The sequence below is a fragment of the Thamnophis elegans genome, chromosome 6, assembly GCF_009769535.1.
Source record: "Thamnophis elegans isolate rThaEle1 chromosome 6, rThaEle1.pri, whole genome shotgun sequence".
In the NCBI taxonomy this organism is placed as follows: Eukaryota; Metazoa; Chordata; class Lepidosauria; order Squamata; family Colubridae; genus Thamnophis; species Thamnophis elegans.
The window spans coordinates 22,906,881-22,931,457 of record NC_045546.1 but is presented as its reverse complement, the minus strand read 5'-3'; the positions used below and the strand labels follow the sequence as shown (position 1 = coordinate 22,931,457).

The 24,577-nt window shown below is 42.4% G+C and overlaps 1 protein-coding gene across 1 annotated transcript; it reads right to left on the bottom strand.

Moving 5' to 3' along the window:
* Nucleotides 1–7,950: 7,950 nt before the first annotated feature.
* Nucleotides 7,951–10,415, bottom strand: GSX1 (GS homeobox 1). The gene is made up of 2 exons (XM_032219152.1): nt 9,962–10,415; nt 7,951–8,312 (listed from the first exon to the last, which is right to left on the bottom strand). Exons 1-2 carry the CDS (start codon nt 10,413–10,415, stop codon nt 7,951–7,953), a joined length of 816 nt encoding a protein of 271 aa, XP_032075043.1.
* Nucleotides 10,416–24,577: the final 14,162 nt, after the last annotated feature.

Below are 24,577 nucleotides of genomic sequence, written 5' to 3'. Positions count from 1 at the left end.
TGGTTGCCTATATAAAAAGAAAAAAGAAAAGTGAGAAATCCCCAAATAAAAGCCCTTCTTATCATTAGAGCTGTGGTGGTGCAGTGGTTAGAGTGCAGTACTGCAGGCTACTTCTGCTGACTGCTGGCTGCCGGCAGTTCAAGTCCCAACGGTTCAAGGTTGACTCAGCCTTTCATCCTTCCAAGGTGGGTAAAATGAAGACCCAAATTGTTGGGGGCCATATGCTGACTCTGTAAATCGCTTAGAGAGGGCTGGAAAGCACACTATGAAGCGGTATATAAGTCTAAATGCTATTGCTATTTCAGACTTTTTGGGACTTCAGTTGGCCTTAAAAATGTTACTCAGCTCAGTTAGGACAGGATGGGTGTGGCTTAAGACATTTGTGGAAGAAGCTTAAAGATGGTAGACATCAAACACAGTCAGATCACCCCATTAAAGGGCCATCTATTAGAAGATGCACCAGTAGAATAATGTCAGGGTGCAGCTTAGCACCTTGTCACATGGTGGTTAATTGAAGCTGGTTTCCCCACTGATTTGCTTGTCAGAAGGACCCCAGGACACTGCAACCATCATGAATATGAACCGGACCTGCTAATACCTAGAACTGTTCTGTTCTAGGAAAGAAGCCACTAAATGTTGCTGTCCTAAGGGATTTTTTGAGAGACCAGTTAAGGAAGAAAGTGTCTGCTGGATTTCCCTGGATTTCTTTCCCATGCTCTGAGCATCACCTGGCAGTGGCAAAACCACCAGCAGCTCCTCCGACTCCAGGGATTTCTAGGTCCTTGATGGCAAACCTGTGCCACACAGGTGGTACACACAGCCTTCTCTGTGGGCCCGCCAGCCATCGCCCCAGTCCAGCTCTGCCGTACATGCGCAGGGGGCAGGGCACATGCGGGGGAGGAACGTGAGCTTGCATGGGGAGCACCTGTGCAGGGATGCTCACATTGCATTTTGGGAGTTCGCAGGAATGCATGCACCCCCCACGTGCCCTGTTTTGGCTTGAAAGGCTTCCTGCACCAAACTGGAAGCCAAAATGGGGTGCTGGACCCCCGCAAGTGTCCCTGTGTCCTGGTTTGGGCCTGGAAGGCCTCTCACACCAACCTGGAAGCCAAAATGAGGTACGGGAGGGGGACATGTCCCCTCCGTGCCCCATTTTGGGCCTGGAAAGCCTCCTGCACCAACCTGGAAGTGAAAAATGGGCAGGGTCGGGGTGCATATGTGTGTGAGGGGCTCATGCACAGGGCACATGCACAGGGGGCGCTGGCATTTCATTTTGGGGGTTCGCATGCACGCACATTTTCATGCCCATGCTTGCATTTTGGGCAGTCAGCACCAAAAAGGTTAACCATTGATGCTGTAGGTCCGGGCCATTCTTCTTGAACGAGTTATGAACCTTTCTTTAAATACAGGTAGTCCTCAACTTACAACAGTTCGCTTAGTGATCATTCAGCGTTACAACAGCACTGAAAAAAAGAACTTACAACCATTGCAGCATCCCCGTGGGCACACCATTAAAATTCAGAACGCTTGACAACTGACTCATATTTATGACTGTTACAGTGTCCTGAGGTCCCGCGATCCCCTTTTGCGACCTTCTGACAAGCAAAGTCAGTGGGGAAGCCAGACTCCATTAACGACCATGTTACTAACTTCGGAACTGCAGTAATTCATTTAACAACTGTGGCAAGAAAGATCATAAAATGTTTCACTTAGCAACAGAAATTTTGGGCTCAATTGTGGACATAAGTCGAGGACTATCTGTACAGTGCCCAGATTGCCTCAGAGGTAGAGGTGGAGTATATAGTAAAATATATAGTAAAGTTATGGCTTGGGATTTGCACCATTTTTTTTATCAGCCATTATATATATATATATATATAATCAGCACTATTTAAATATAAATAGAATTCATTCTATTTTCCTCCAGATCCCTATTGATAGCAAAAAGAAAATTACCTAATAATCAAAGAGTTTTTTTTAAAAGAAAAAAAGAAAGGGGGGGAGAGAAAGAGAAGAGAGAAAAGAGAAGAAGAAAAGAGAAGAGGAAAAAGAAAGGAGAAGGGAGGAGAAAATGAGAAGGGAAGAAAAAAGAGAAAGAGAAAAGAAGAGAAAAATGAAGAGAAGAAAAAGAGAAGAGAAGAAAAAAGAGAAGAGAAGAAAAAAGAGAAGAAAAGAGCAGAGAGAAAAAGAAGAGAAGAAAAAGAGAGGAGAAGAGAGGGAGAGGAAAAGATGGAGTGGGTGGGAGAAAAGACAAAGAAGGGAAAAGAGAGAGAGAAAGGAGAAAAAGATAAGAAGAGAAAAGAAAAGAGAAGAAAAAGAGAAGAAAATAAGAGAAGAAAAGAGCTGAGAGAAAAAGAGAAGAGAAGAAAAAGAGAGGAAAAGAGGGGGAGAGGAAAAGAGGGAGTGGGTGGGAGAAAAGAGAGAGAAGAGAGAAGAGAAAAAGAGAAAAGAGAGAGAAAGGAGAAAACGAGAAGAAGAGAAAAGAAAAGAGAAGAAAAAGAGAAGAGAAGAAAAGAGCAGAGAGATAAAGAGAAGAGAAGAAAAAGAGAGAAGAGGGGGAGAGGCAGAGAAGAGAGAAGAGGAGAGAAGAGAAAAGATGCAACAAAACAATTGCATGTTTGCAACTTGCTTTGATCTCTTACACCAAGAGTCTTTGCATCTTCCCTTCCATCCAAATTCAGAGGTGGGAGGGAAGTAGCTATATTGCAGCCACCCCTAATACAACTGCTTTCCACACGTGTCTGGATTGCAACGCCGAGTATTTCTGGCAGTTAATTATGGGAAACAAGGGCCTTCAGCCTTCCTATTTCCCAATATGTCGGAAAAAGAGTAGGAAGTTTCTCACAGGAGGCCATCGCTGAAATCGGCTGAAATCGATTAGACTTGCTCTGCTTTCCATCCGGTTGTTTGAAGGGAACTAGTCTAGTCTCATCTCATCTCTAGTCTAATCTAGTCTAGTCTTCCTGAAAGGAAACAGAAAGGAACAAAATGAAATAAACCAAGCAAAATTATATCACGCACCCAGGTCTTGTTACAGAAGAAGCATGGAGTTAACTGTCATTGTTTCAGCTCCCAGGTTGGGGAAATGAAGAACGTGGTTACTCCTACTGATACATTTTCCATGTCATAGATTTGTCTCCCTTTCTACCTCTGCCTCTGTAATAGGACTCAGAGGATTCTAGATATCTCAGATATTTCCATAAAGTGTTAGAAAACTAAAAAAAATCCTTTCTAATGCTTTGGAGAGCCATAAAAGTCTAAAGCAGGGATCAGCAGCTCTTGCCCTTTTGCAACCTGTGCATTTTAACTTCCAAAATTCCCTTATTTGTTTAAACAAATTATCCTCAACTTGGATAAAACCAGTTTTTTGGTCTATTTTCCACCTGGCCTGTAATTGGCCATACTGGAACCATGTTTGAACTACCTTCTCCTCTTTCAATACCTCTAAAGATTTTAGTTGTAGTACCCCCCTTTCCAAAGTGAGAAGCTGTCTGTAGGTGGTTCTATCCTGTTTTTGTGCTATATTCATATTTTCAATTGCATGTCTAGGAATTGCCCACATGAGTAACTTGTCATTTAGTTTATATTGATATTTTTTCCAAACCCGCAGTAAAGCATTTCTTAAGATATGACTTTTAAAATTCTTATCCAATTTTTTGTTGAATAACAAGTAAGCATGCCAACCATATACCAGATCGTGTCCCTCAATATTCAGTATTCTATCGTTAGTTAAATCGTTGGGGGTATTGTTGACAAGAGGAATGGCTATGTTTATTGTTTAATGTTATATGGCCCCGGTTATGCACAGTATATACGTGACTGTACAAAATGAAAATGGAAAATAAAAACACATTTACAGACAAAATTCCCTGCATGTCTGGCTTAGGAATTCTGGGTGTTGAAGTCCACAGGTCTTGAAGGGGTCACGTAGTTTCCCACCCCTGGTCTATTCACCAGCACAGGTCCTGGGTTCTGGACTTAGACTCCCATTGAGCTGTAAATCAACAAATGGGCTTGCACAACTAAATTGCAAAAACAGTCAAGCAAACCAACCGACAAAAACCTTGTTTAATATTAATCTTACCATCTGGGTCTCAATGCAGCTTTTGAGCTTTTAACTGATTCAGTTAAGAATGCTCTGTAAGCAGAGTAAATCAATAATGGGCCAAACTTGATCCTGTGGTCTAAAACAGCGGTAACCATCCGGTGATCCATGAAAATTTTGCTGGTCCGCATAAAAATTATTTGCATTTTTTAATATTGCACTAAATACTATGTATCTTTTTTTAAAAAAATCATATTAGTGGTCTGCAGGATTTAAAATTATGAATTTAGTGGTCCCTAAAGTCAGAAAGGTTGGTGACCCCTAGTCTAAAATTTGGAGCTACCCAATAGTGCTGCAAAACTTTGGACTACCACTAGATGGCAGCAAAGCCAGTGGCACCTATATCTCTGCTACCCCTTTGTGGTCATCCAGATCTTTGTGTGCCTTATCAAATAACTCTAGACATGATTCAGGTTTGGATATTCGTGTGCATCCAGCCTGATAGTGTGCCTTCCAACTTACGAGTATTCATTTAATGATGGTTCAAAGTTACAATGGCCTTCCAAAAAGATGACTTATGATCCATCCTTGACGTTAGGATCATTGCACCACAGTCCCCTGATTTCAATTCAGACACTTGGCAACTGGCTTGAACTTACAACAGTTGCAGCATTTTGGTGTTAATGTATTCACCACGCTTCCCAGCTGCTTTCTGCCAAGCAAAGTCAATTGGGGAAGTTGGATTTATTTAATAACCGTGTGGCTCACTTAATGGCGGAGCTAAAAACGTTGGTAAAATTGGGTGCAGTCACATGACGACCTGTTTAGCGATCACATAGCAACTGAATTTCCACTCCCTTTCCTGATCATAAGTCAAAGACTATCTGTCTTTGTACCTAAGACAGGACTAGAACTCACAGTTTCCCATTTTCTAACTCAGTGCATTAACATACCCAGCTAGAAAATGGGAAACTGTGAGTTTAGTCCGGCCTTAGATACAAAGCCATTTGGATTATCTTAGACTGTTCACCTTCTCTCAGTCTAGGTAGGAAGAAGGCAAGGACAAGCCACTTCCAGAAATCTTGCCAAGAAAACTACATGCACTTGTCCACGTAGGAGTCAAGAATAACTCAAAGGCAAACCCATGCAAAAGGTATCCTAGGAAGAATGTATGCGCACATTGAGGATTCAAACCCATATTTCTCTAGCGCAGGGGTCAGCAACCTGTGGCTCTGGAGCCGCATGTGGCTCTTTCATCCCTCTGCTGCGGCTCCCTGTTGCTCAAAATATGCGTCACAACCACCAATGAGCGACACCTGCTGGCATAGGATTTATTGAGCTTTTCAATCCCCAGTAGGTCAATCATGGTTAAATCCAAGAAAAGAAAAGTTTCAGGAGGAAACAGAATGTTTAATTCAACTATATATACTAGTTTGGTGGCCACTCAGGAAATAGTCAGGCACACAAAGGGTTTTGTGGTGCCCAGTGTATTCTTTTCTGTGGGAAACAGGTCCAAATGGCTCTTTGAGTGTTTAGGGTTGCCGACCCCTGCTCTGGAGCAATCCAAGGAAACAGCCACTCAAGCGCTCTGAGGAGTCTTCAGTGACCATTCTCATCATCTCTTGCCACAGTGGGATATAGAATATGCACCTTCTGCTCCTTCTCTCCATTGCTTGGTCTAGCATGATGATTGCCACCAAGTTTGATTTCAGATGCCGTTGCCTACTCTCTTAAGTCTCCTAAGTGTGTGCCTGGATCCAGGTTGGAAAGCTCAGTCCAGCTTGAAAGGAAACCCCAGACCATTTTAGTGCAAACTTCAACCTTCAACCAAAGGTATTTCTGACAGGAGAAAACATTGAGCAGCTCCTGGCTCAAGTGCCCACAAATAATCAGTCGTTCCATGCTAATTGCGTAAAGATTGCCATTAACAAGCAAGCCTCTAGTATAATTATAGCTTCTGTTTTGCCATTGGGGGTGGGGGCAGAAACTGTAAGTGACCAGAACCCCCTGCAAATGTTAAAATCTCCTTCAGATTCCTCCAAAGGATCTGCTTTTTCTGGGGCCAGCAAACAGAATTCATGGAGGGGAGAAGCACTTTTGTGGTGGCTCTTCATATGTCCTCTCTTAAAGCAAACTGAAAAACCATGGAAGCATTTACTCAGAAGTAAATCTCACACGGTTGTTGCCCCAGAAGGATTACCCAGAAGGATTACCGTAATAAATACCGTTCAGGGCCTGTGAGTGTGAATTGGAAATTGTACTTTGTGGTGCATGGTGCATTGCACTTTTTTTTTAGTGTTACCACTGAACCCTTTTCATTCCTTAACATTAATTCTGTATCCATGATTTTTTAAGTAAGAAAAATAGAATCAGACTGCGTAGAGGTTTGCATAGAAGAAAGAGCCATATCTGATGATTTAAGGAGCATCATTTGCTGTCTTCTGTATATAGTAGATGTTATTAATCTGGCTAACCTTTGTGTTAGATAAAGAAGGGAAAAATGCAGATATGAGTATGGATTTTGTGGTTGATAATCGCAATATATTATATGGACCATATTTATCATTCTTTAATTCACCACAAAGCAGCAAGACAAAGTTTACCATCCAGATATAATCTGGATACTTGTCTCGTACAGCATAGGAGGAGAACTGTGTTCGTTTATGGTAGCAAGATATCAGAAGGGTTCAGGTGGCAGGGCTAACCAATTCTATCCAAACGCATAAGCTTTTCGTGAGCTGCATAAAGGCACATGCCTTCTAATAACATGCGTGGGTGCTACTATTTTCCCCCTGATTTGTCATCCCTATACAACCTACACTGGATTTTGTCAGCAAAATGTTTCCGTTCTTGTCTGAGGTAGCATTGCCCTAAGTATCTACTCAGAAGTAAACACCAATGAGGTCAACATCTTGAGCAATGCTGCGCAATGGATCCAAGCTAATCCAAGGAAGTAGTTATTACATCGCACCGTTCTGAGTGGGGAAGAGTTACCATTCCCAATGAAACCAATTATAATTATATCCAGGGACAGTTGAATTGAGTATCATATTACTTAGCATCGAATTATGAAATAAGACTTTCTGATTCTGGTAAGTCAAAGCTTCCCCACGGAAATTAGTGGGAGTTATCCAAGGGGGGTACCACCAGTATATTCTGCAAAGCCAAAGCATAACCAGACCATCAGGGTATATATAGATATAGATATAGATATAGATATTCCTATTTTTTTTAAAAAAAACACCTTTATTTTTGCTTCAGCGTCTTTACATAAATAAATAAATAAATATCTCCTGAATTTTTTTTCCAGAAAATAATACAGCCGTACCATTATATATTTCAAGAAGGACCATCAAATTGACTTAACGGGGGGGGGGGAGGGGGAAGGGAGAGCAAAACAACACAGAAAAGAAACCCCACAATAAGTGAAACCCGTTGCTGTCTGACCCAGCCTGAGCTTTCCTACTGAAGCGCCTTCCTGGCTCTAAAGAAAACCTGTTTTAGGAAGCGGGACCCCTAGATTTCACACCCAGAAAGAACCCAAAGAGAAGGAGGGGGAAGGAAAGAGAGAGAGAAGGAGAGAGGGGGAGAGAGAGGGAGATGCCAGGCTCGGAGATACCCAAGCCCTGGAGACCCCCCAGATACCGACAGAGATAAACCAGGCTGGCCTTGCCCCTTCCTTACTCTTCAAAGAAAGAGGAAGATCGGCGTTGTGGTCAGCCTCCTTGCGCTATTTACAGTGTGGTTAATCTCAGCTGCCACGGAAAAGGAACATACGATGCTCCCCTTAACCGATAGCTCTGGCACAGCGCGCTCTTGGCGAGCAGGGGCAGCGGGGCTATTTACACCGGCTCTAGAGAGCGTCCATCCATCTGCCGGAGACGGGACGGCGGAGGCGTCGCGCCTTAGGGTGGGACGGCCAGTCCTCTCTCGTCCTTGCCCGAGGAAGACGGGGACATGGGCGAGTCCTCTTCGTCTTCGGAGCACTTGGCCACAACGGAGAGGGAGGCGCACTTGCAGCCCAGGACGGCCGGTCCCCCAGCGCGATGGGAGCCCCCCTTGCCTTCCTTCTTGTGCTTGACGCGCCGGTTCTGGAACCAGATCTTCACCTGCTTCTCGGAGAGGTTGAGGTAGGTGGCGATCTCGATGCGTCTCAGGCGCGACAGGTACATGTTGGAGGCGAACTCCCGCTCCAGCTCCAGCAGCTGCGTGCTCGTGAAGGCGGTGCGCATCCGCTTGCTGCTCGGCAGCTGGCCCGACGTGCTGTCTGCGGGGAGGCAAAAGCGGAAAGTCAAGGCCGGCAGGTTCCAAGCCAAGTTGGCCCCGCGGGCAAGCCGACCCTTCCCTCCCAAAGGACACCGAGAAGCTTAGCGCGGATGACTTTTACATCCATTAGAGCCATGTATAGAAGATCGCGCTAGGAATCGTTACTGCGGTTAGCCAAGAGGACAGCTATAAGCCCAAGCGCTCTTGAGATGCAGTTTTGACGGGGTTTGGAAGTACGGGAGCGACGTAAGCAAGAATTATTTCTCTAACCTGCAGGCTGGATATGACTAAGGGTCCTACAGAGGATCGCGGTCGGGCATCCCCCCCCCCCCAGTTCCCCACTAGTAGGGGAAACCATCAATGGTAACTCAAAGTCATTACTCGAAAGTATCTGTACGAGAGTTACGGGGGGCGGGGTAGGAGGGTCAGGATATTGTTCAAAGATGCTTTTTCAGGAGGCAACCGGGCTTTGTTGTTTTTTGTTTTGAAGACGTTTTGCTTCTCATCCAAGAAGCTTCTTCCGCTCTGATAGTGGATAGCTGAAGAAGCTTCTTGGATGAGAAGCGAAAGGTCTTCAAAACAAAAACAACAACAAAGCCCAGTTGCCTCCTGAAAAAGCACCTTTGGGACAACCATGACCTGGATGACTGAGAACCTCTACAGAGGTCAGGATAGGCTGACTTCTTTCAACTTGTGCGGGCTCCTTGTAAATACCCTTGGAATGGCAGACCAAGCAGCGCTCCTCAGAGGTTGTGCAAAATTGCTTCTCGGGACAGCAGGCTGGAAGGTGCTAGAATCCCTCCCTCTTGAAAGCAGTCCCTGGATCGGAGCTAACCCTCAGCTAACCCTCAAGTGGAGGGCACCGTTCTCTCTACATCACCCACCAATTCCCCGAATTCTCCACACCCCTGTTTGGATTCAGCTCTCTCTCTCTCTTCCGCAGTCCGGACTTCGTTTCAAGGACTGGGCTGTCATTTAGGAATGCCACCCAGTGCCCATCCCTCTAATCTCGCGGACTGCGGAAGTATGGACTTCGGTCGGGAAGTCAAATTACCCCCGTCTTCAACTGCATTTTCTCCTAGGGAACGAAAGGGCAAAGGTTTCCTGGAACCCGACTCCTAGGGAATTTATAGACGCGTCCATGGTTACTTTAGGGGCAACAGTACAGAAGTGATCGGCCACTGGCTTTTCCAAGATACTTTCAGACTTTTTGTTGTAGCCTAGAGCCCCGGGATTCCTGGTGATCGAATAACAACCACTTCTCACTCCACTTCCGAACCCATAGGGTGTCAGCTGGGGCTCCCCTCTGCGGAGATCACTTTCTTTCAGATCTCTGTTTTCCAAATGTTGGGCAAGAGGAAGCTTCTGGTCAGTTTTCTCCCGCTCCCGCGCTCCACTCCCCCGGATTTTTTTTTTAAAAAAAACCTTCATTCTCCATACATCTATTCTGAAATCGGTTTTATTCGGAAGTATATGGCGGGGAAACCACCGTACCCCGGTTGCCAAACCAAGCGCCCGTTGCATTTAGACAAGTTGAAACGATCTTCCCGGCCACCGAAGAGCGAGGATCGGGTCTTGGCCGTCCCGGGCGAACTACGGCAAGAGGATCCGTCGCTCCCCAGCCCGCCCCGTGGTCCCCAAACTACTTACCCACGGAGATGCAGTGGAAATGCCGAGGATCGGGCAGCGAGTAAGCGCTCTGGTAGAGGGCGGGTACGTGGCCAGCGCTGGAGGCGGACGAACCTCCGGGAGGTTGCCGGGCAGCCAGGGGCGAAGGGCAGTACTGGGAGCCGAAGGGTGGGAAGGAAGCCTTGAGGAGCGGCAGGGCGGGTGGCGGCGGCGGCGGGTGCAGCTGCGAAGCGGCGGCCACGCAAAGGGGGCAGACGCAGAGCAGGCCGGCTTTGCGCGCAGCCGACGAGGAGACGGGAGCGGCGGGACAGGCGCCTCCGGAGGCGGCCGAAAGGCCGTGCAGGGGATGCGAGGGGTGCACGGCATAAGGGAAGAGCGGCGGGGGCGGTGGGCTGCCGGGAGAGACTCCGCCTTTCTTGTCGCTGCCGCCGGCTTCGCGCAGCACCAGCGAGTCCACCAGAAAAGAGCGCGGCATGGCTCGGCCCCGTCCAGCCTCGTCCTCGCCTTCCTGGCTGGGGTTCGTCGGCGCAGCGCCTCTTGGTCGCGGAGCTGTTCGTAGGGCGCTGACCAGCGCCAGTGGTGCTGAAAGGGCCGCGCGGCCCGCTTTAAATAGCGTCTTTGGGGGCCATGTGATGAAAGCTGCGCCGGCCCCCGTCAATGGGCTTTTTGTGCCGCGCCTTGGCACCGCCGCTGCACACTCCCCCATTATGCCCCCTTGTTCGCCAAAAGCGCTGCACAATGCCCCTCATTCTTGTCAACCCCACCCACGTTTCTGGGCTGCCTGGTTCTCTCCCCACCCCACCCCACCCCCTCCCGCCTCCTCCCTCGTCCCACCGCTAATCCATTGGCTCCTTCGTCTCCAGCTCCTGTTGCGCGCTTCGGACGGTTATACCAGCTTCCTCCCACGCGCTGCTCTGGAGGTGCGGGTTTTCAAAGCGCCTCAAATCTTGGGAAGTGCTGTTGTGACGATAGGACAGGTGCAAGCCATCCCCATTTTCTCCCCCCTCCCCAGCAACGAGTCACACCTTGCAACCTTAAAAAAACATTCATAGACTCCGGTAGGAAGAGCATTTTCATCAGATGCTGAGTTAAAGCAGCTAAATCATCAGTCTTCGTTCCCAGCAATGCTACAGGCACTTGGCAAATCTAATTTTCACAGGATTTGCTTCTGTGAAAGCCTATGTCTTCAGAACATAACTATCATTGCTTCATTATAAAATCCATCCATTTCGAATGTCAAACACTTTTGTTGGCAATTGATTTTCAAGTAAGTGGATGTTAAATAGCAAATTTGGTTCCTTTATAAAAAGTTGGAGAGATCTACGTTTATTTATTTGTGGCTGAGCCCTGCTAATTTTCAATATCCATGCTTAAAATTACAGTTTTTTTAAATATGGAAATAAAAAACTCTATCCTCTTTGATTTCCTATTAATCTCTTTTTTCAAATTGCTTTTTTACTGAAACATACTTACTTTGAACTAATCCTAGTAATATAGTCCTCTGAAATGATTTGTGTTTATTAGTCTACCTTGATTTTGTTTCACCAATTTAATAATCAACCAAATCTCCAACCTACGTTTTACAGTAAAAATTTGGGTGAGGGCAGCATGACAGATGCTTTTTAACAGATAGCATCACAATTTAAAAATCAAAGCAGAAAGTCAAAAGATATTTTACTTTCATGAACATCTTTCCCTTACCATTTATACTTGGGGAGAGGGATACAATTCCAGTTGCCATAATTCAAACCAAATAGTAGAATGGGTTATAAATGTTATTAAGATCTGATCACAGCCCCATGTTCTGATTTTTAAGTTTTTGATGTCGTATTTTATATTTAACAATGTAAGTAACTGTCACATTTAACATTTATTTTCTTTGGAATTGTCTTGCAAATGTTCATTTTATTATTGTCTATCTACTTAGGTTTATGCAAGTTACTCAGTAGTAAAATAGATATCTATCACAATAGTAAACAACATGTTAATTAATAGATAAGTCCATGACTTCACAATCCATGGAATCTAAAACAGAATGGAGAACAGCAAAGTCCAAGGGAATAAAAGGCACAATTTTAGCAGTATTATTTAACTGGGAATGAAGATTAATGGCTTAAAAATGAAACCTTCTGCAATCATTCTCAGGAACCAGATCCTTTGATCACTGTTAATTATGATGTAAATATGGATGTTCCTACTTAGGCTCACCACAGCTTTAAAAATGTAAAGCCAAAATGCTGCTTCTCCCAGGAGGGACCCCTATTCCAATTTTTTTTAAAAGAGAAGAAGCGAATTTAGATGGCTTCCTTTCCAGGTAGTCACATTTTGGCAGGAAAAGGATTGCAGCATTACTTCAAAATACAAAAACTCTGGAATACACAAAACAATTTTAGGAGAAGAATGCTAGTCCGCTGAAATCCACAGCCACAGTTTTGCCACAGAACTGTGCTCACCTTCTCCTCTGGTGGGAATCCTCCATTTCCCGAGGGAGGGAGAAATATCCCCTTGATTTATTGAAGGGATTGCAATGTTAGGATGCTTCCCAATGCGGTCCAGCCTCTCCATACCCTCCTTCCCATCTATTTCCAGAATCAGGTCCCCAAAAAGGTTTAGTTTGCATAAAATAAAATCGTCCAACTTCTCCGTAACTCAACAGCAATGAATGTCTTCTCTGTAGATCAAGGATAAAAAGATGCTACTCCAGCAGGCATTTTCAAATAATGAGCAAAGGGAGAGGGAGAGAGAGAGAGACTGCTCTTTCCCCCTCCCCAAACACCATTTATTTTTTATATCAGTTACTACAAATTATGGAGATCTCAGAGAAGAGGGGCGAGAAACCGAATTTGTACGGTGATCAATTTTATTTTTAAGAGACAAATGCAAATATTGTCTCTCCAGTGTGTATTTTTAAAACTATGGAAATGAAAGCCATGACTAAGAGGTAGGACTCTCGTACTGTTATATGCACTAATTGACAATGCTGGTCTATTTAGCTGAATCAAGTATTGAGGCTGAAGTAGCTTGATGGTATGCACCAGAAGTAAGCTTTAGTCTGTCTCTCCCGTTCTCCAGTTCTCTACTTTGAGAGATCCTGGCCAATTAAAAAGGATCTTTATAAAATTATGTACTAGAGACTCAGAATCATACCTGATTCTTCTGCATATTGTACCAATGAAAAAGGGCCAGGGAGATATTGTCCATCGTGTAGGAATTATACAGCATTTAGATGCAGATCTGTTTTGGAAGGAAAAAAAACCTGACATGGATATTGCATGTATTATTTGAGTGCCATTGATCATTTCCACCATGGGGGCCCCAATGTATTAGACGTCACCCCTGAAATGTAAGGATGCCTATTTATGTCCCGATTCAGCGATATGAAAGAGAACATTCCATCCACCAGATGTCTGACTCTTGAGAACCTGAAGGGACTGTTATAATCCTACAGCAACTGGTTCCTAAGCTAAATCTAACCAGCAGAAAGATGGAAATCCATAAAAAAAAATAATTTCTTTTTCCCAGGCAAGTCTGATACTCATTATATATGAGTATCCCCAAATGCAGTAACTGCAATGTTTTGGATCAAGCTTTTAGGTATATTTGGACATTAAATCAAATACACATATAACAGAAGACGCAACTGTGAATGGAGAAAATGCACTTATCTCAGTTCAAAGCCAAGAGAAATTGAATTAAAATATTTTCTGATACTTTCATCTGCCTTCTCTTATCTTTGCTGTTTAAAATTGCCAACTCTACAATGTGCAGTTTTAAAAGAGAGTGTTTGTAAAGTGTCACTGGCCATAATTCAGCGATTTTGAATGACGCCCCTTTCCAGAGGAAAGTTAGTTATCTATATATCTGAGTATTTCCCACTGAAATCAATGAGATTTAAGGTGTAACATTGCTGGACTGGGCCCACTGCTTTAAAGGGGAAAAAATGGGAAAGATGACAGAAATACCAATGGACAGTGACACTTAAGTGGGTTAAAAAGCTGTAAGATTGAGTTTTACACCTAGACTGAAATCAACCTTACAACAAAGTTGAGTGTTCAGTTATTAGTCCATAGGCACACTCTATATCCTGACACAAACTGTTAAATCAGAATCACACAACTCTATCTAAATGCAGTCTGAATCAGAAATGATCTGATCAATTGCAGTTCCTAATCAGTGCCTCTCCTTTTTCAAAATTCTTAAGAAAGGAGACATTCTTTGCAATTTTATGTTGTTGTTTTTTATATGTAGAATGCCTCTTGCTTTTATTTTGGACACAGACCACTGCAGAAATGTAAATGCAGTTTTCCCACAACTTCATACAGAACCAAAACACACTTTTTTGGAAATAAGTTCCAGAAATAATGCTGAACTTAATTTTTAAAATAAATACATCTGAACTCAAGAATGGCACTTTTCACTTTCCTTTTTCTGTAAAGACAAAGCTGGGCCAGGAAAATAAGGCCATGTAGATTTTTTTTTTCTAAGTCAGTACCACATGACCATTGTAAGGAAAAGGCTGCCTTAGCACCAAAACCTCCTGGCTAAACTATTCAGGAATGGTTGGAATGAAGAGAAAGTTTGGTCTTGTTCTATACAGCTTTCTCCCACTGTTGTCTTCCAGATATATTGGTAGAAACCAATATGCATCTTGTCCAAGTTTTTTTCCATATTAGTTGAGGGTAAAGAGAGGTATAAACAGGAACACATCTCAGTGGGGGAAACCCTTTTGAATCAAGCCTATGAGTTACTTTTTTAGTTGAATGAGCTATTCCTCTTAGACAATCAACCTTTCTAGGAGGACATCCTAAAGCAGGGGTCCCCAACCTTTTGAACCTCAGGGATTACTAAATTCATCATTTTAAATCCTATGGACCACTAATATGATCTGCCTCATGACTGGCTGGGTGGGCGTGGCTAGGTGGTCATGTGACTGGGTGGGCATGGCCAACTTGATGTCACTCACATCAAGCAGCACCTTACTCACCCTTCTCTTGGATCTGACCAAGAAGGAGGCTCAGCAGAAGCACTTCACTGAGGACTAGAGCATAGGCTTTCCAAGCAGAGGGAAGACCTGCAGGAGTGCAAGGCCAAGTACTGGCACCTGGAGACTCAGTGGACTGAAATGGTAAGCCAGTTCCAGGCCATGATGTAGTCCCACTGGAATAAGGCCCTCCAGCTCTTTGCCACCAGCAGCGCTTCTCTCCAGCCTTTGCCCAAAATCCTGCACCAGGTCGGAATTTCTGCCTTCCTCCGACCGGGAGAGACTCTCGGCAGCAACACAAGCATTCATTGCATGTAGCCGCCTCAGGGGGCGTAGTTTGAGGACCCCTTATTTAGTGCAATATAAAAAATGCAAATAATTTTTCTGCTGACCACCATAATGTTCTCACGGACCACCAGTTGGTGAGCACTGTCCTAAAGTATTGCTGTACTTTCAGGATGGAACCCCAATCTATTAGCTCCAGGAGGGAAGGAGTTAACCCTTCTGAATGCAGACCAAGCCCAAAGCTATTGGGAAGAATATGAAGGGGAGAATAACCAGTCCCCCCTTGTGCTCGCTCCCTCCAGCCGCTGGACTTTATTGAATGTCGCTGAAAAAAAGTTTTGAATGCCAGATAAAGGGAGGCGAATTAAACTGTGTGACAGCAGAGGATAAGCAAACACAAAGGGAACTCTGTCACACTTTGGCCAAAATCCATGGGCTTTTTACCAAGCCTCTTTGCTATGATTGAATTAAGTAATAGGAAAACATTTTCTTTCAGTTTAGAGCCATTAAACAAAAACTTCAAAGCCAAGAGCACTTTTTAATGTGCAGTCCTCAGACAATGAAATCTCTGGTTTGCAGTGAAATATTGGAAATGGCTTCTTGTGCAAATTCTTGAAGTCCTTGAAGAAGGGAGGAGAAGAAGGATCACAGGGAAACAGGCACTCCTTCCCTTGTCTTGATTTTGGAAGAATATCTCAGCCCCTGGAAAGGCAGGAATGGAGACGGAAGGATCCCTTAAAGTGCTTGAATCTGGGCTATGGCATCAAAATGGAGTCCTAAGAATACGTTATCTGCAGCCAGCAAGGACCATAGAAATGGTACTTCGCTTGCCCTGAGATAACTGAGTAATGTTGTTTCCCCCCCCACCTCTTCCCCCCAAAAGCAGACCCATCATCTGGAGGTGTCTCTAGACTCCTAGTTATCCATGGAGGCACAAGTGAGCTTAATTGGAAAGAGTGGGACAGTAACAGCTGTTTTACATAGGGAGGAGGAGGAAGAGGAGGAGGAAAAGACGAAGAAGAAGAAGAAGAAGAAGAAGAAGAAGAAGAAGAAGAAAAAAGAAAGAAAGAAAGAAAGAAAGAAAGAAAGAAAGAAAGAAAGAAAGAAAGAAAGAACTCACTGTAACAACATTGCCAAAAATGCATTCAGAGTTGTCAACCTTATTGTACAAAGTTTCTCTCTGGTAATCTAACTAGGGCATACAAAACCTTTACCAAACCTATCCTTGAATACTGCTCACCTGCCTGGAACCCACACTGCATTTTGGGCATTAATACATTTGAGAGGGTCCAGAGGTATTTTACAAGAAGAGTACTCAACTCCTCTGCTCACAATAAAACTCCTGATACCACAGGCTTGAAATTTTAGGCCTGGATAACCTTGAACTATGTCGTCTACGTTGCGACCTAAGCTTAGTACACAAGATTATCTGCCAAAATGTCCTACCTGTTAGCGACTACTTTAACTTCAACCGCAATAACAAGGGCTATCAATAGATACAAATGAAAGATAATCCCCTCTAATCTGAATAGCAGAAAATACGACTCCAGCAATAGAGTAGCAAATGTCTGGAACACTCTACCTGATTCCTGTTGTTAGTTCCTCTAACCCCCATATCTTTTACCTTAAACTGTCTACTGTGGACCTTATGCATTTCTTAAGAAGTTCCTAAGGGGGCGTGCATGAGTGTCCCAGCCTGCCTACCATCTCTGTCCTACTGGCCCCATTTATATGTACTCATTTTATGGGTTTATGGCTATGGTTTGCTTATTTATACTCATTTATTTCTGTCTTTTTCCTGTGTCCATGTCTATGTCTCTACTGATACTTGTTTCCTTGTACTTGTTGACAAATAAATAAATAAATAAATAATAAATAAATAAATAAATAAATAAATAAATAACCAGCAGCTGCTAACCTGGTCTCAGTGGTTCATGCATTTGGTAGCTTACAAACTGGACTATTAGAACATACTGCAGGGGGACGTAACCTTCCATCGGCAAAGAAGCTCCAGCTAATGCTACAATTTAATTGCTGAAGGCAACTTCCTGTCACAAAAATAAACCTCAAGCTGATCACTGCACTGGCTGACAGTTTGCTACTGTGCTAAATTGAAGGAATATATATGTAGTTCGCCATTATCCCCATTATAATGAGCTCTTTTGTTCCGCAGGTATCCCACAACTGTAAAAACAACTTACTCTGCTCTTCCTTTCTAATATCTCATCACACGCTGGCATGTTGCATTGCTTCTGGATTTCTTTAAATGCATTTCTTCATGCAGCAAATTGTAGGATCTTCAGAATATAATAGGGATGCAAGCCTACAAATATGAGGCATGCTGTTATTGCTTAGAAGGCCAACGTATTGCAATATTTTTCCTCGATAAGAATCAGTTTCTTCTGCCCTATTGAAAGAAACAGGTCAGGACTGAGTTACAGGGGCATTAAGGTGAACTACAAGGTGAATGTGCATCCAGGACTGCTTGGTCTAGGCATGTCAGAGGGAAAGGATGACTCCCTTCATGGAAGGATCAGAAGTCCACCAGCAAAGGTCAGGCTTGTTTGTTTCTCACAGCAAGGTTGCATTAAGAACAAGCAGAGCCTGTGGCATCTCCCCAGCCTTTCACGCAGTGGGTTCAGACCTCTTCTTGCCCCTCTGGCCTTTTCAGCTAATCTTTTGCTTGCCTCTCCTTTTTCACACATGGGGGATACTTGGTTGTGGAAGGAGGGTGTCCAGTCACCTTGTCAGTCCTCATAAGTATAGAAACTTCCTGACTAGAATGCCCCATATTAAATATTTGTGTTATTCCAAAATGCTAAATTTTCTTTCCAGCTTCCTTTCCATTCCCAAATGACCTCCAGATCAGAGGTGGTATTTAGCAGGTTCTGACCAGTTTTGGAGAACCGCTAGCGGACATTTTGAGTAGTTTGGAGAATCGGTAAATATCACCTCGGACTGGCCCCGCCCCCATCTATTGTCTGTCTCCTGAGTCCCAGCTGATCAGGAGGGAATGAAGATTTTGCAGTAACCTTGCCTTGCCATGCCCACAAAGCCACGCCCACCAAGCCACGCCATACCCACCAAGCCATGCCCACAGAACCAGTAGTAAAATGTTTGAATCCCACCACTGCTCCAGACTCTCTCTCTCCCTCTCCCTCTCCCTCCCCCCCTCTGTGTGTGTGTGTGTGTGTATGTGTGTGTGTTGGGGAGGAATCCCTATTTTTTTCTTTTTTGTAATTTGAAGGAATTTAAGTAGAATGAGAATGTTATGGCTATCGAATTTGCTTTTAGTTATAGCTTTTAAACTTTGGAAAACCATGTTAATGAATTTTGATGGTTTGGTGATTTGGGTAGTACAGACTTTCATGGGATTGCAAAAAATAAATAAATAAATAAGCAGAAGGCATAGCTGCCTGTATTAAATTTAATAGCAATAGCAATAGCAATAGCAGTAGACTTATATACTGCTTCATAGGCCTTTCAGGCCTCTCTAAGCGGTTTACAGAGAGTCAGCATATTGCCCCCAACAATCTGGGTCCTCATTTTACCCACCTCGGAAGGATGGAAGGCTGAGTCAACCCCGAGCCGGTGAGATTTGAACTGCTGACCTGCTGATCTAGCAGTAGCCTGCAGTGCTGCATTTAACCACTGCGCCACCTTGGCTCTTAGGATAGGATCTCTAAGTTTCATAGTAACTCTATATTACTAAAAGCACCTAATCCACCATGTGAAAAATCTGGTTGTAGAGGCAACCGAAAAATAGAAAAAAAACTTTTTCTCAAATGATTTGAGATTGATTCACTTTAGTCATGAAAAAGATGTAATTTTTTAAAATTTCAGACAGAAAGGAATACTTTCTATCATTACAGCCTGTTTTGTAATGTAGGTAATGTATGATAAAAGGTGGCCAATTTACAAATGATTATTCAAAATTGACTGCACGATGGTAATAGGTGCGGGAGAAAGTTATATGATGTTAATAGGGCAAGAAGCAAGTAGTTTAAAAAGAAAAATAAGTATATCATCTATTTTTCATGTACTGGACATTCATTAAAGTTGATCAGCTTCAGAATTTACACCTTTGCAGTTTGCTAAGTAACGATTTTCCGCCCCAACTTCTATAAAATACATGCAATTCTCAAATATTTTTGTGGGGGTCCACATTCCAAAATTCAATTTCAAAATATGCTTTGCATATAAACAGAAAATTAGGTATAAAATTAACAATAGATTGATGCTTTTTAAAGAGCACATACAAAGACTATTCACCAAAATTTATAGGAAAAGACTTAAGAATGCACAGCCCATGGTGCACATCATTCTGTCACTTCTGCAAAGACTGGAAAAGTTTGATAACAAATGCACTGAAAGCAGAATAATAGCTGCCTGAATAAGAAAAGAAAGTACTGTATGGGAGTGGGAGGTTATGTGGGAAACCCCCAATTGGTGAGAGCAATTCATCAATCGCAGAGGAAAAACTTTCTCTAAGAAAGAGGATTGAATGCAATTTAATTCTGGGATGCATGCACTTGAAACTGTCTAAAAGAAGATCAGTATAAACATGGAAGTGATACGCTTAACTATATTTTCACATGAAAGGCCATGCTATCTAAAATCATCTTGAACTAGCTAGTGAAATAAAGAACCTCCATGTTTATATGAAGCAACATTGTTTGGTTGAAGAGCATTTTAAGCATCGGGATCTAAACAAATAACTATCAGAAATATCATAAGCATGGATTTCCTGAATATAATACTGCAACTTTTATTCATTAACAGTAAAAATGGCTTAAGAGAAAACTCACTGCCATGGCTAAAAAAAGATGAAAACTGAACTATATTTCACGTTGCTATAAGAAAAACTGTCTTTATGAAGCATTATGTGTACAGAAAGTGATAGATCTTGTAATCTTTAGAATAACTGCACTAATAACTTGTTTCTTTTTGAAATGCCATAGTCAAAGATATTCTGCTTCAATTTAGTAATTTAGCTCACACATTTCTCTTTCTTAAAATATTTCAGGAATTTAAAGGAAAGACATGTAACTTATTGTACTCATTTTAATTTTATGCTTTTGTATGCAAATGGAAGGATTGCAAGACAACTTCATTCTGCTGGATTTCTCTGGATTGTCTCCATAGGTAAAGGTAAAGGTTCCCCTCGCACATATGTGCTAGTCGTTCTGGACTCTAGGGGGCGATGCTCAACTCTGTTTCAAAGCCGAAGAGCTAGGGCTGTCCAAAGACGTCTCTGGGGTCATGTGACCAGCATGACTAAATGCTGAAGGTGCATGGAATGCTGTTCCCTTCCCACCAAAGGTGGGGGAAGGAATATTTGTAAAAGTTTGTTTTTCAAAATTTTCATTAAAAAACAAAAACAAAATCCAGGCATTTGGCAACTGGCATGTAATTATAATGGTTGCACTACCCCAGGGTGATATGATCATCACCTGCAACCCTCCCAGCTAGCTACAGACAAACAAAGTCAATGGGGGAAGCTGGAATTGGCTTAATGATTACTCAATTCACTTAACACCTCTGGCAAAAATGGTCATAACATTTTGGCTCAATTGTGGTCGTTAAGTCGAGGACTACCTGTACAATCTCAACATCAGCTTTCTCCAATTTCAGATCCCCAAGCGGTGTTATGGTGGATCAATACAACTAGAAATCACCAGGTTTGCAAATGCTGTTCCCTGTCGTTTGGGTCACAGATGAAAACGCTATTTAAGTGCCTCTCCAGTTGATGCAAGGATGGTAAACTCAATATGTCTTTCTTTCTTATTATTCCAAAACAAGAACAACAGACCCTATAAGTTGTATATAGAGTCTCTACAATTTTGCAGGTATTCAAGAAGGTATGTTGGGGACCCAGATCACACTTACACAAACTCTAGCCATTCCTGGCTCATTCCTCACATGTGGTTTTCACCGTCACTTGTGTGCCAGGAAAATCTCAACCTTATTTCCTGGCCAAGGTGATCCTAAATTAATCATTGGTAGATTCAATTTCAGTTTCTGAATCACAATTGAGCTGGAAGGGGCCTTGGAGGTCTTCTAGTCCAACCCCTGCTCAAGCAGGAGACCCTATACTATTTAAGACAAGTGGCTGTCCAGTCTCTTCTTAAAAACTTCCAGTGTTGAAGCACCCACAAGTTCTGAAGGCAAACTGTTCCACTGGTTAATTGTTCTCACTGTTAGGAAGTTTCTCCTTAATTCCAGATTGCTACTCTCCTTGATTAGTTTGCATCCATCACTCCTTGTCTTGCCTTCTGGTGCTTTGGAAAATAGATTGGTCTCCTATTCTTTGTGGCATCTCCTCAAGTATTGGAACACTGCTATCATGTCACCCCTAGTTCACTAGACATGAGTTACCCAATTCCTGTAACTGTTCTTCATATTTTAGTCTCCATGCCCTTAATCATCTTAGTTGCTCTTCTCTGTCCTTTTTCCAAAGTCTCAGCATCTTTTTTGTAATATGAGGACCCAAACTGGATGAAGTAATTCCACTTGTGGTCTTACTAAGGTTTTATAAAACAATACTAATACTTCCCTTGATTTTGATTTTATGCCGCTGTTTATGCAACCAAGTATTGTATTAGCTTTTTTGGCTGCTGCCACATACTGCTGGCTCATATTTAAGTGATCGTGCACTAGGAGTCCATGATCCCTCTCACAGTTATTGTTTTTGCCAGGTTCCATCTAATATATACTGGTATCTTTGGTTTTTCCTGCCTAAGTGTAAAACCTTGCTTTTCTCCACATTAAATTTCATTTTGTTGGATAGTACCCATTGTTCAAGTCTGTCAAGATCCTTTTGGATCCCAAGCTTGTATTCTGGCTATTCCTGCCAGTTTAATGTCATTTGCAATTTCCTAGTCTAAATCATTTATGAAGATCTTGAAAAGTACTGAGCCTTAGATGGAACCTTGTAGTAGTACCCCACTGTTTACTTCCCTCCATGTAGACGTAGTACCATTTAGGAGTATTCGTTGAGTATGGTTTGTCAGCCAGTTAAAAATCCATCTGGTGGTGATGTTTCAATCCTACATTTTTCTAGGTTATCAAGAAGTAAGTTGTGATCTCCTTTGTCAAAGCCCTTACTGAAATGGAAGTATGCTGGTCTACTAATTTAGTCACTTTGTTAAACAATGAATTAAGATTGGTTTGGCGTGATCTGTTTTTAACAAATCCGTGCTGGCTTCTAGTTGTAACTTTATTTGTTTCTAGATGTTCACAGATCTGTTTATTGATTATCTTTTCCAGGAACTCCCCAGGTATTGATGTGAGGCTGATTGATATGTAGTTTCCTGGATTTGTTTTTCCTCCCTTTTTTGAAGACGGAAATCACATCAGCACTTTTCCAATCCTCAGTGCTCCAGTATCTTTGAAATATATAGTTCTGGGATAACATCTGCCAGCTTGTTTAGAACTTTGTGATGTAATCGGTCAGGACCTGGTGATTTAAATTTGTCAAGATCATACAGGTGGTTTCTTATCACTATCATCTACCTACGTATATCACCTATCTATCTCTATCTATTAATCTATTTATCATATTCACTGCCTTTTCTTTTTCCAAGGAGGTAGCAAAATAATTTTTATTAATATAAAAAGATCCGTCTCATCCTTGTAATATATATTCTTCACTTAGGAATGCTCACAAAAATATATAATTTTTTTTTAAAGCACAGGAGCATAAGAAACATTGATGACATTATCAGCAATGTTGTATTATTTTTCTGAACATCCCAAAGAATAATTGAAAACTGATTATGGATAATTTAAACAAGTTTTGCCCTGTTCGGTACTGAATGGAATTAGTCCAGTGATGTTTATACCCATAGAAGCGTGAAACTGTTTATTTTAGCACATTGAGATTCTTTATTATAGGGTGCTTATTTTGATTTTTAGTTTCCTTCTTTTTTTCCCATACACAAGTGGAATTAAAATATTTTATTACAAATAAGAATATGATTGCACACTGGACTTCACATTCCAATAAAAGCTAGAATTTTGTCACTGAAGCTTTGGATAAATACGAGTTGCTTTCTTTCAACCGAATGCTTAGCAAATTCCCCCTGTCTCCTGTTACTTGAAGGAGTCGTTGCTGCTCTCTGCAGGTCAAGGCTGAAATCGTCCTAATTTTTAAAGATGAGGTTAATTTAGTTCAGTACATTATTTTAAAAAGTTAGTGCTACTTTGAGGATTTTCAGGAGTATGCAAAATGCCCTACAAAGCATTGCATATTCTTCCTAAGTAAACAAAAAGACTTTTACCTATAAAGTGCTAATTCATTCTGAGTCAAGGGCATTTTTCTCAGCCAATTTGATGTTCTTCCAATACTTTGAATTAGTACTTCTAGTAAATCAGACCCAGCCATCACAACCTGCTAGAAACAATGTGGTCTAGGCAAATTTTAGCTGCTCATGATAATAGTTGAGGGTATGTATAACTTCATATGAAATTTGGGTTTTCTTATGTATAAAGTTGGCATAGTTGTTTTATGATTTTATAAAGAATTTGATAACACTTTAAACTCTTTAGGTAATATCTGACTTACTAAATAATTGACCTGCCAGGCCCACAATGGAATAAACAAGAGGGCCACCACATGCAAAAATATGGCATTGCTTTTCTTATAAAGAAGAGGAGGGATCTAGTTGTTGTTAGTTGCGAAGTCATGTCCGACCCATCGCAACCCCATGGACAACGTTCCTCCAAGGCTTCCTGTCCTCTACCATCCTCTGGAATTCATTTAAGCTCACACCAACTTCTTCAGTGAATCCATCCAGCCACTTCATTCTCTGTTGTCCCCTTCTTCTTTTGCCCTCCATCTTTCTCAGCATTAGGCTCTTCTCCAGTGAATCCTTCCTTCTCATCAGGCGGCCAAAGTATTTGAGTTCATCTTCAAGATCTGGCCTTCTAAAGAGCAGTCAGGGCTGATCTCCTCTAAGACTGATCGGTTTGATCGCCTTGCAATCCAAGGGATTCACAGGAGTCTTCTCCAGCACCATAGTTCCAAGACCTCAATTCTTTGGCGCTCAGCTTTCCTTATGGCCCAACTTTCACAGCCATACATTGCAACTGGGAAAATCATAGCTAACCATATCCGCCTAGGGATCTAGGTAAGCAAGTCTAAAAACCAAAATTACTTAAAGCATCAATTACTAGAATATTCCATTTTTAATCTAGTCTATCCCTCTGGTTTGGAAATCAAACAACAAATTACCCAAAGAACAAATTCCTACATGGCTTTTCCTGAGTATATTCAGAAATACACTATATGCTACCCTATAAAACTTAAGAAGAAGAGAACTCCAGGGAATCCCAGTGTATAGACTGGGGTGGTGGTGGTTGAAATAGAC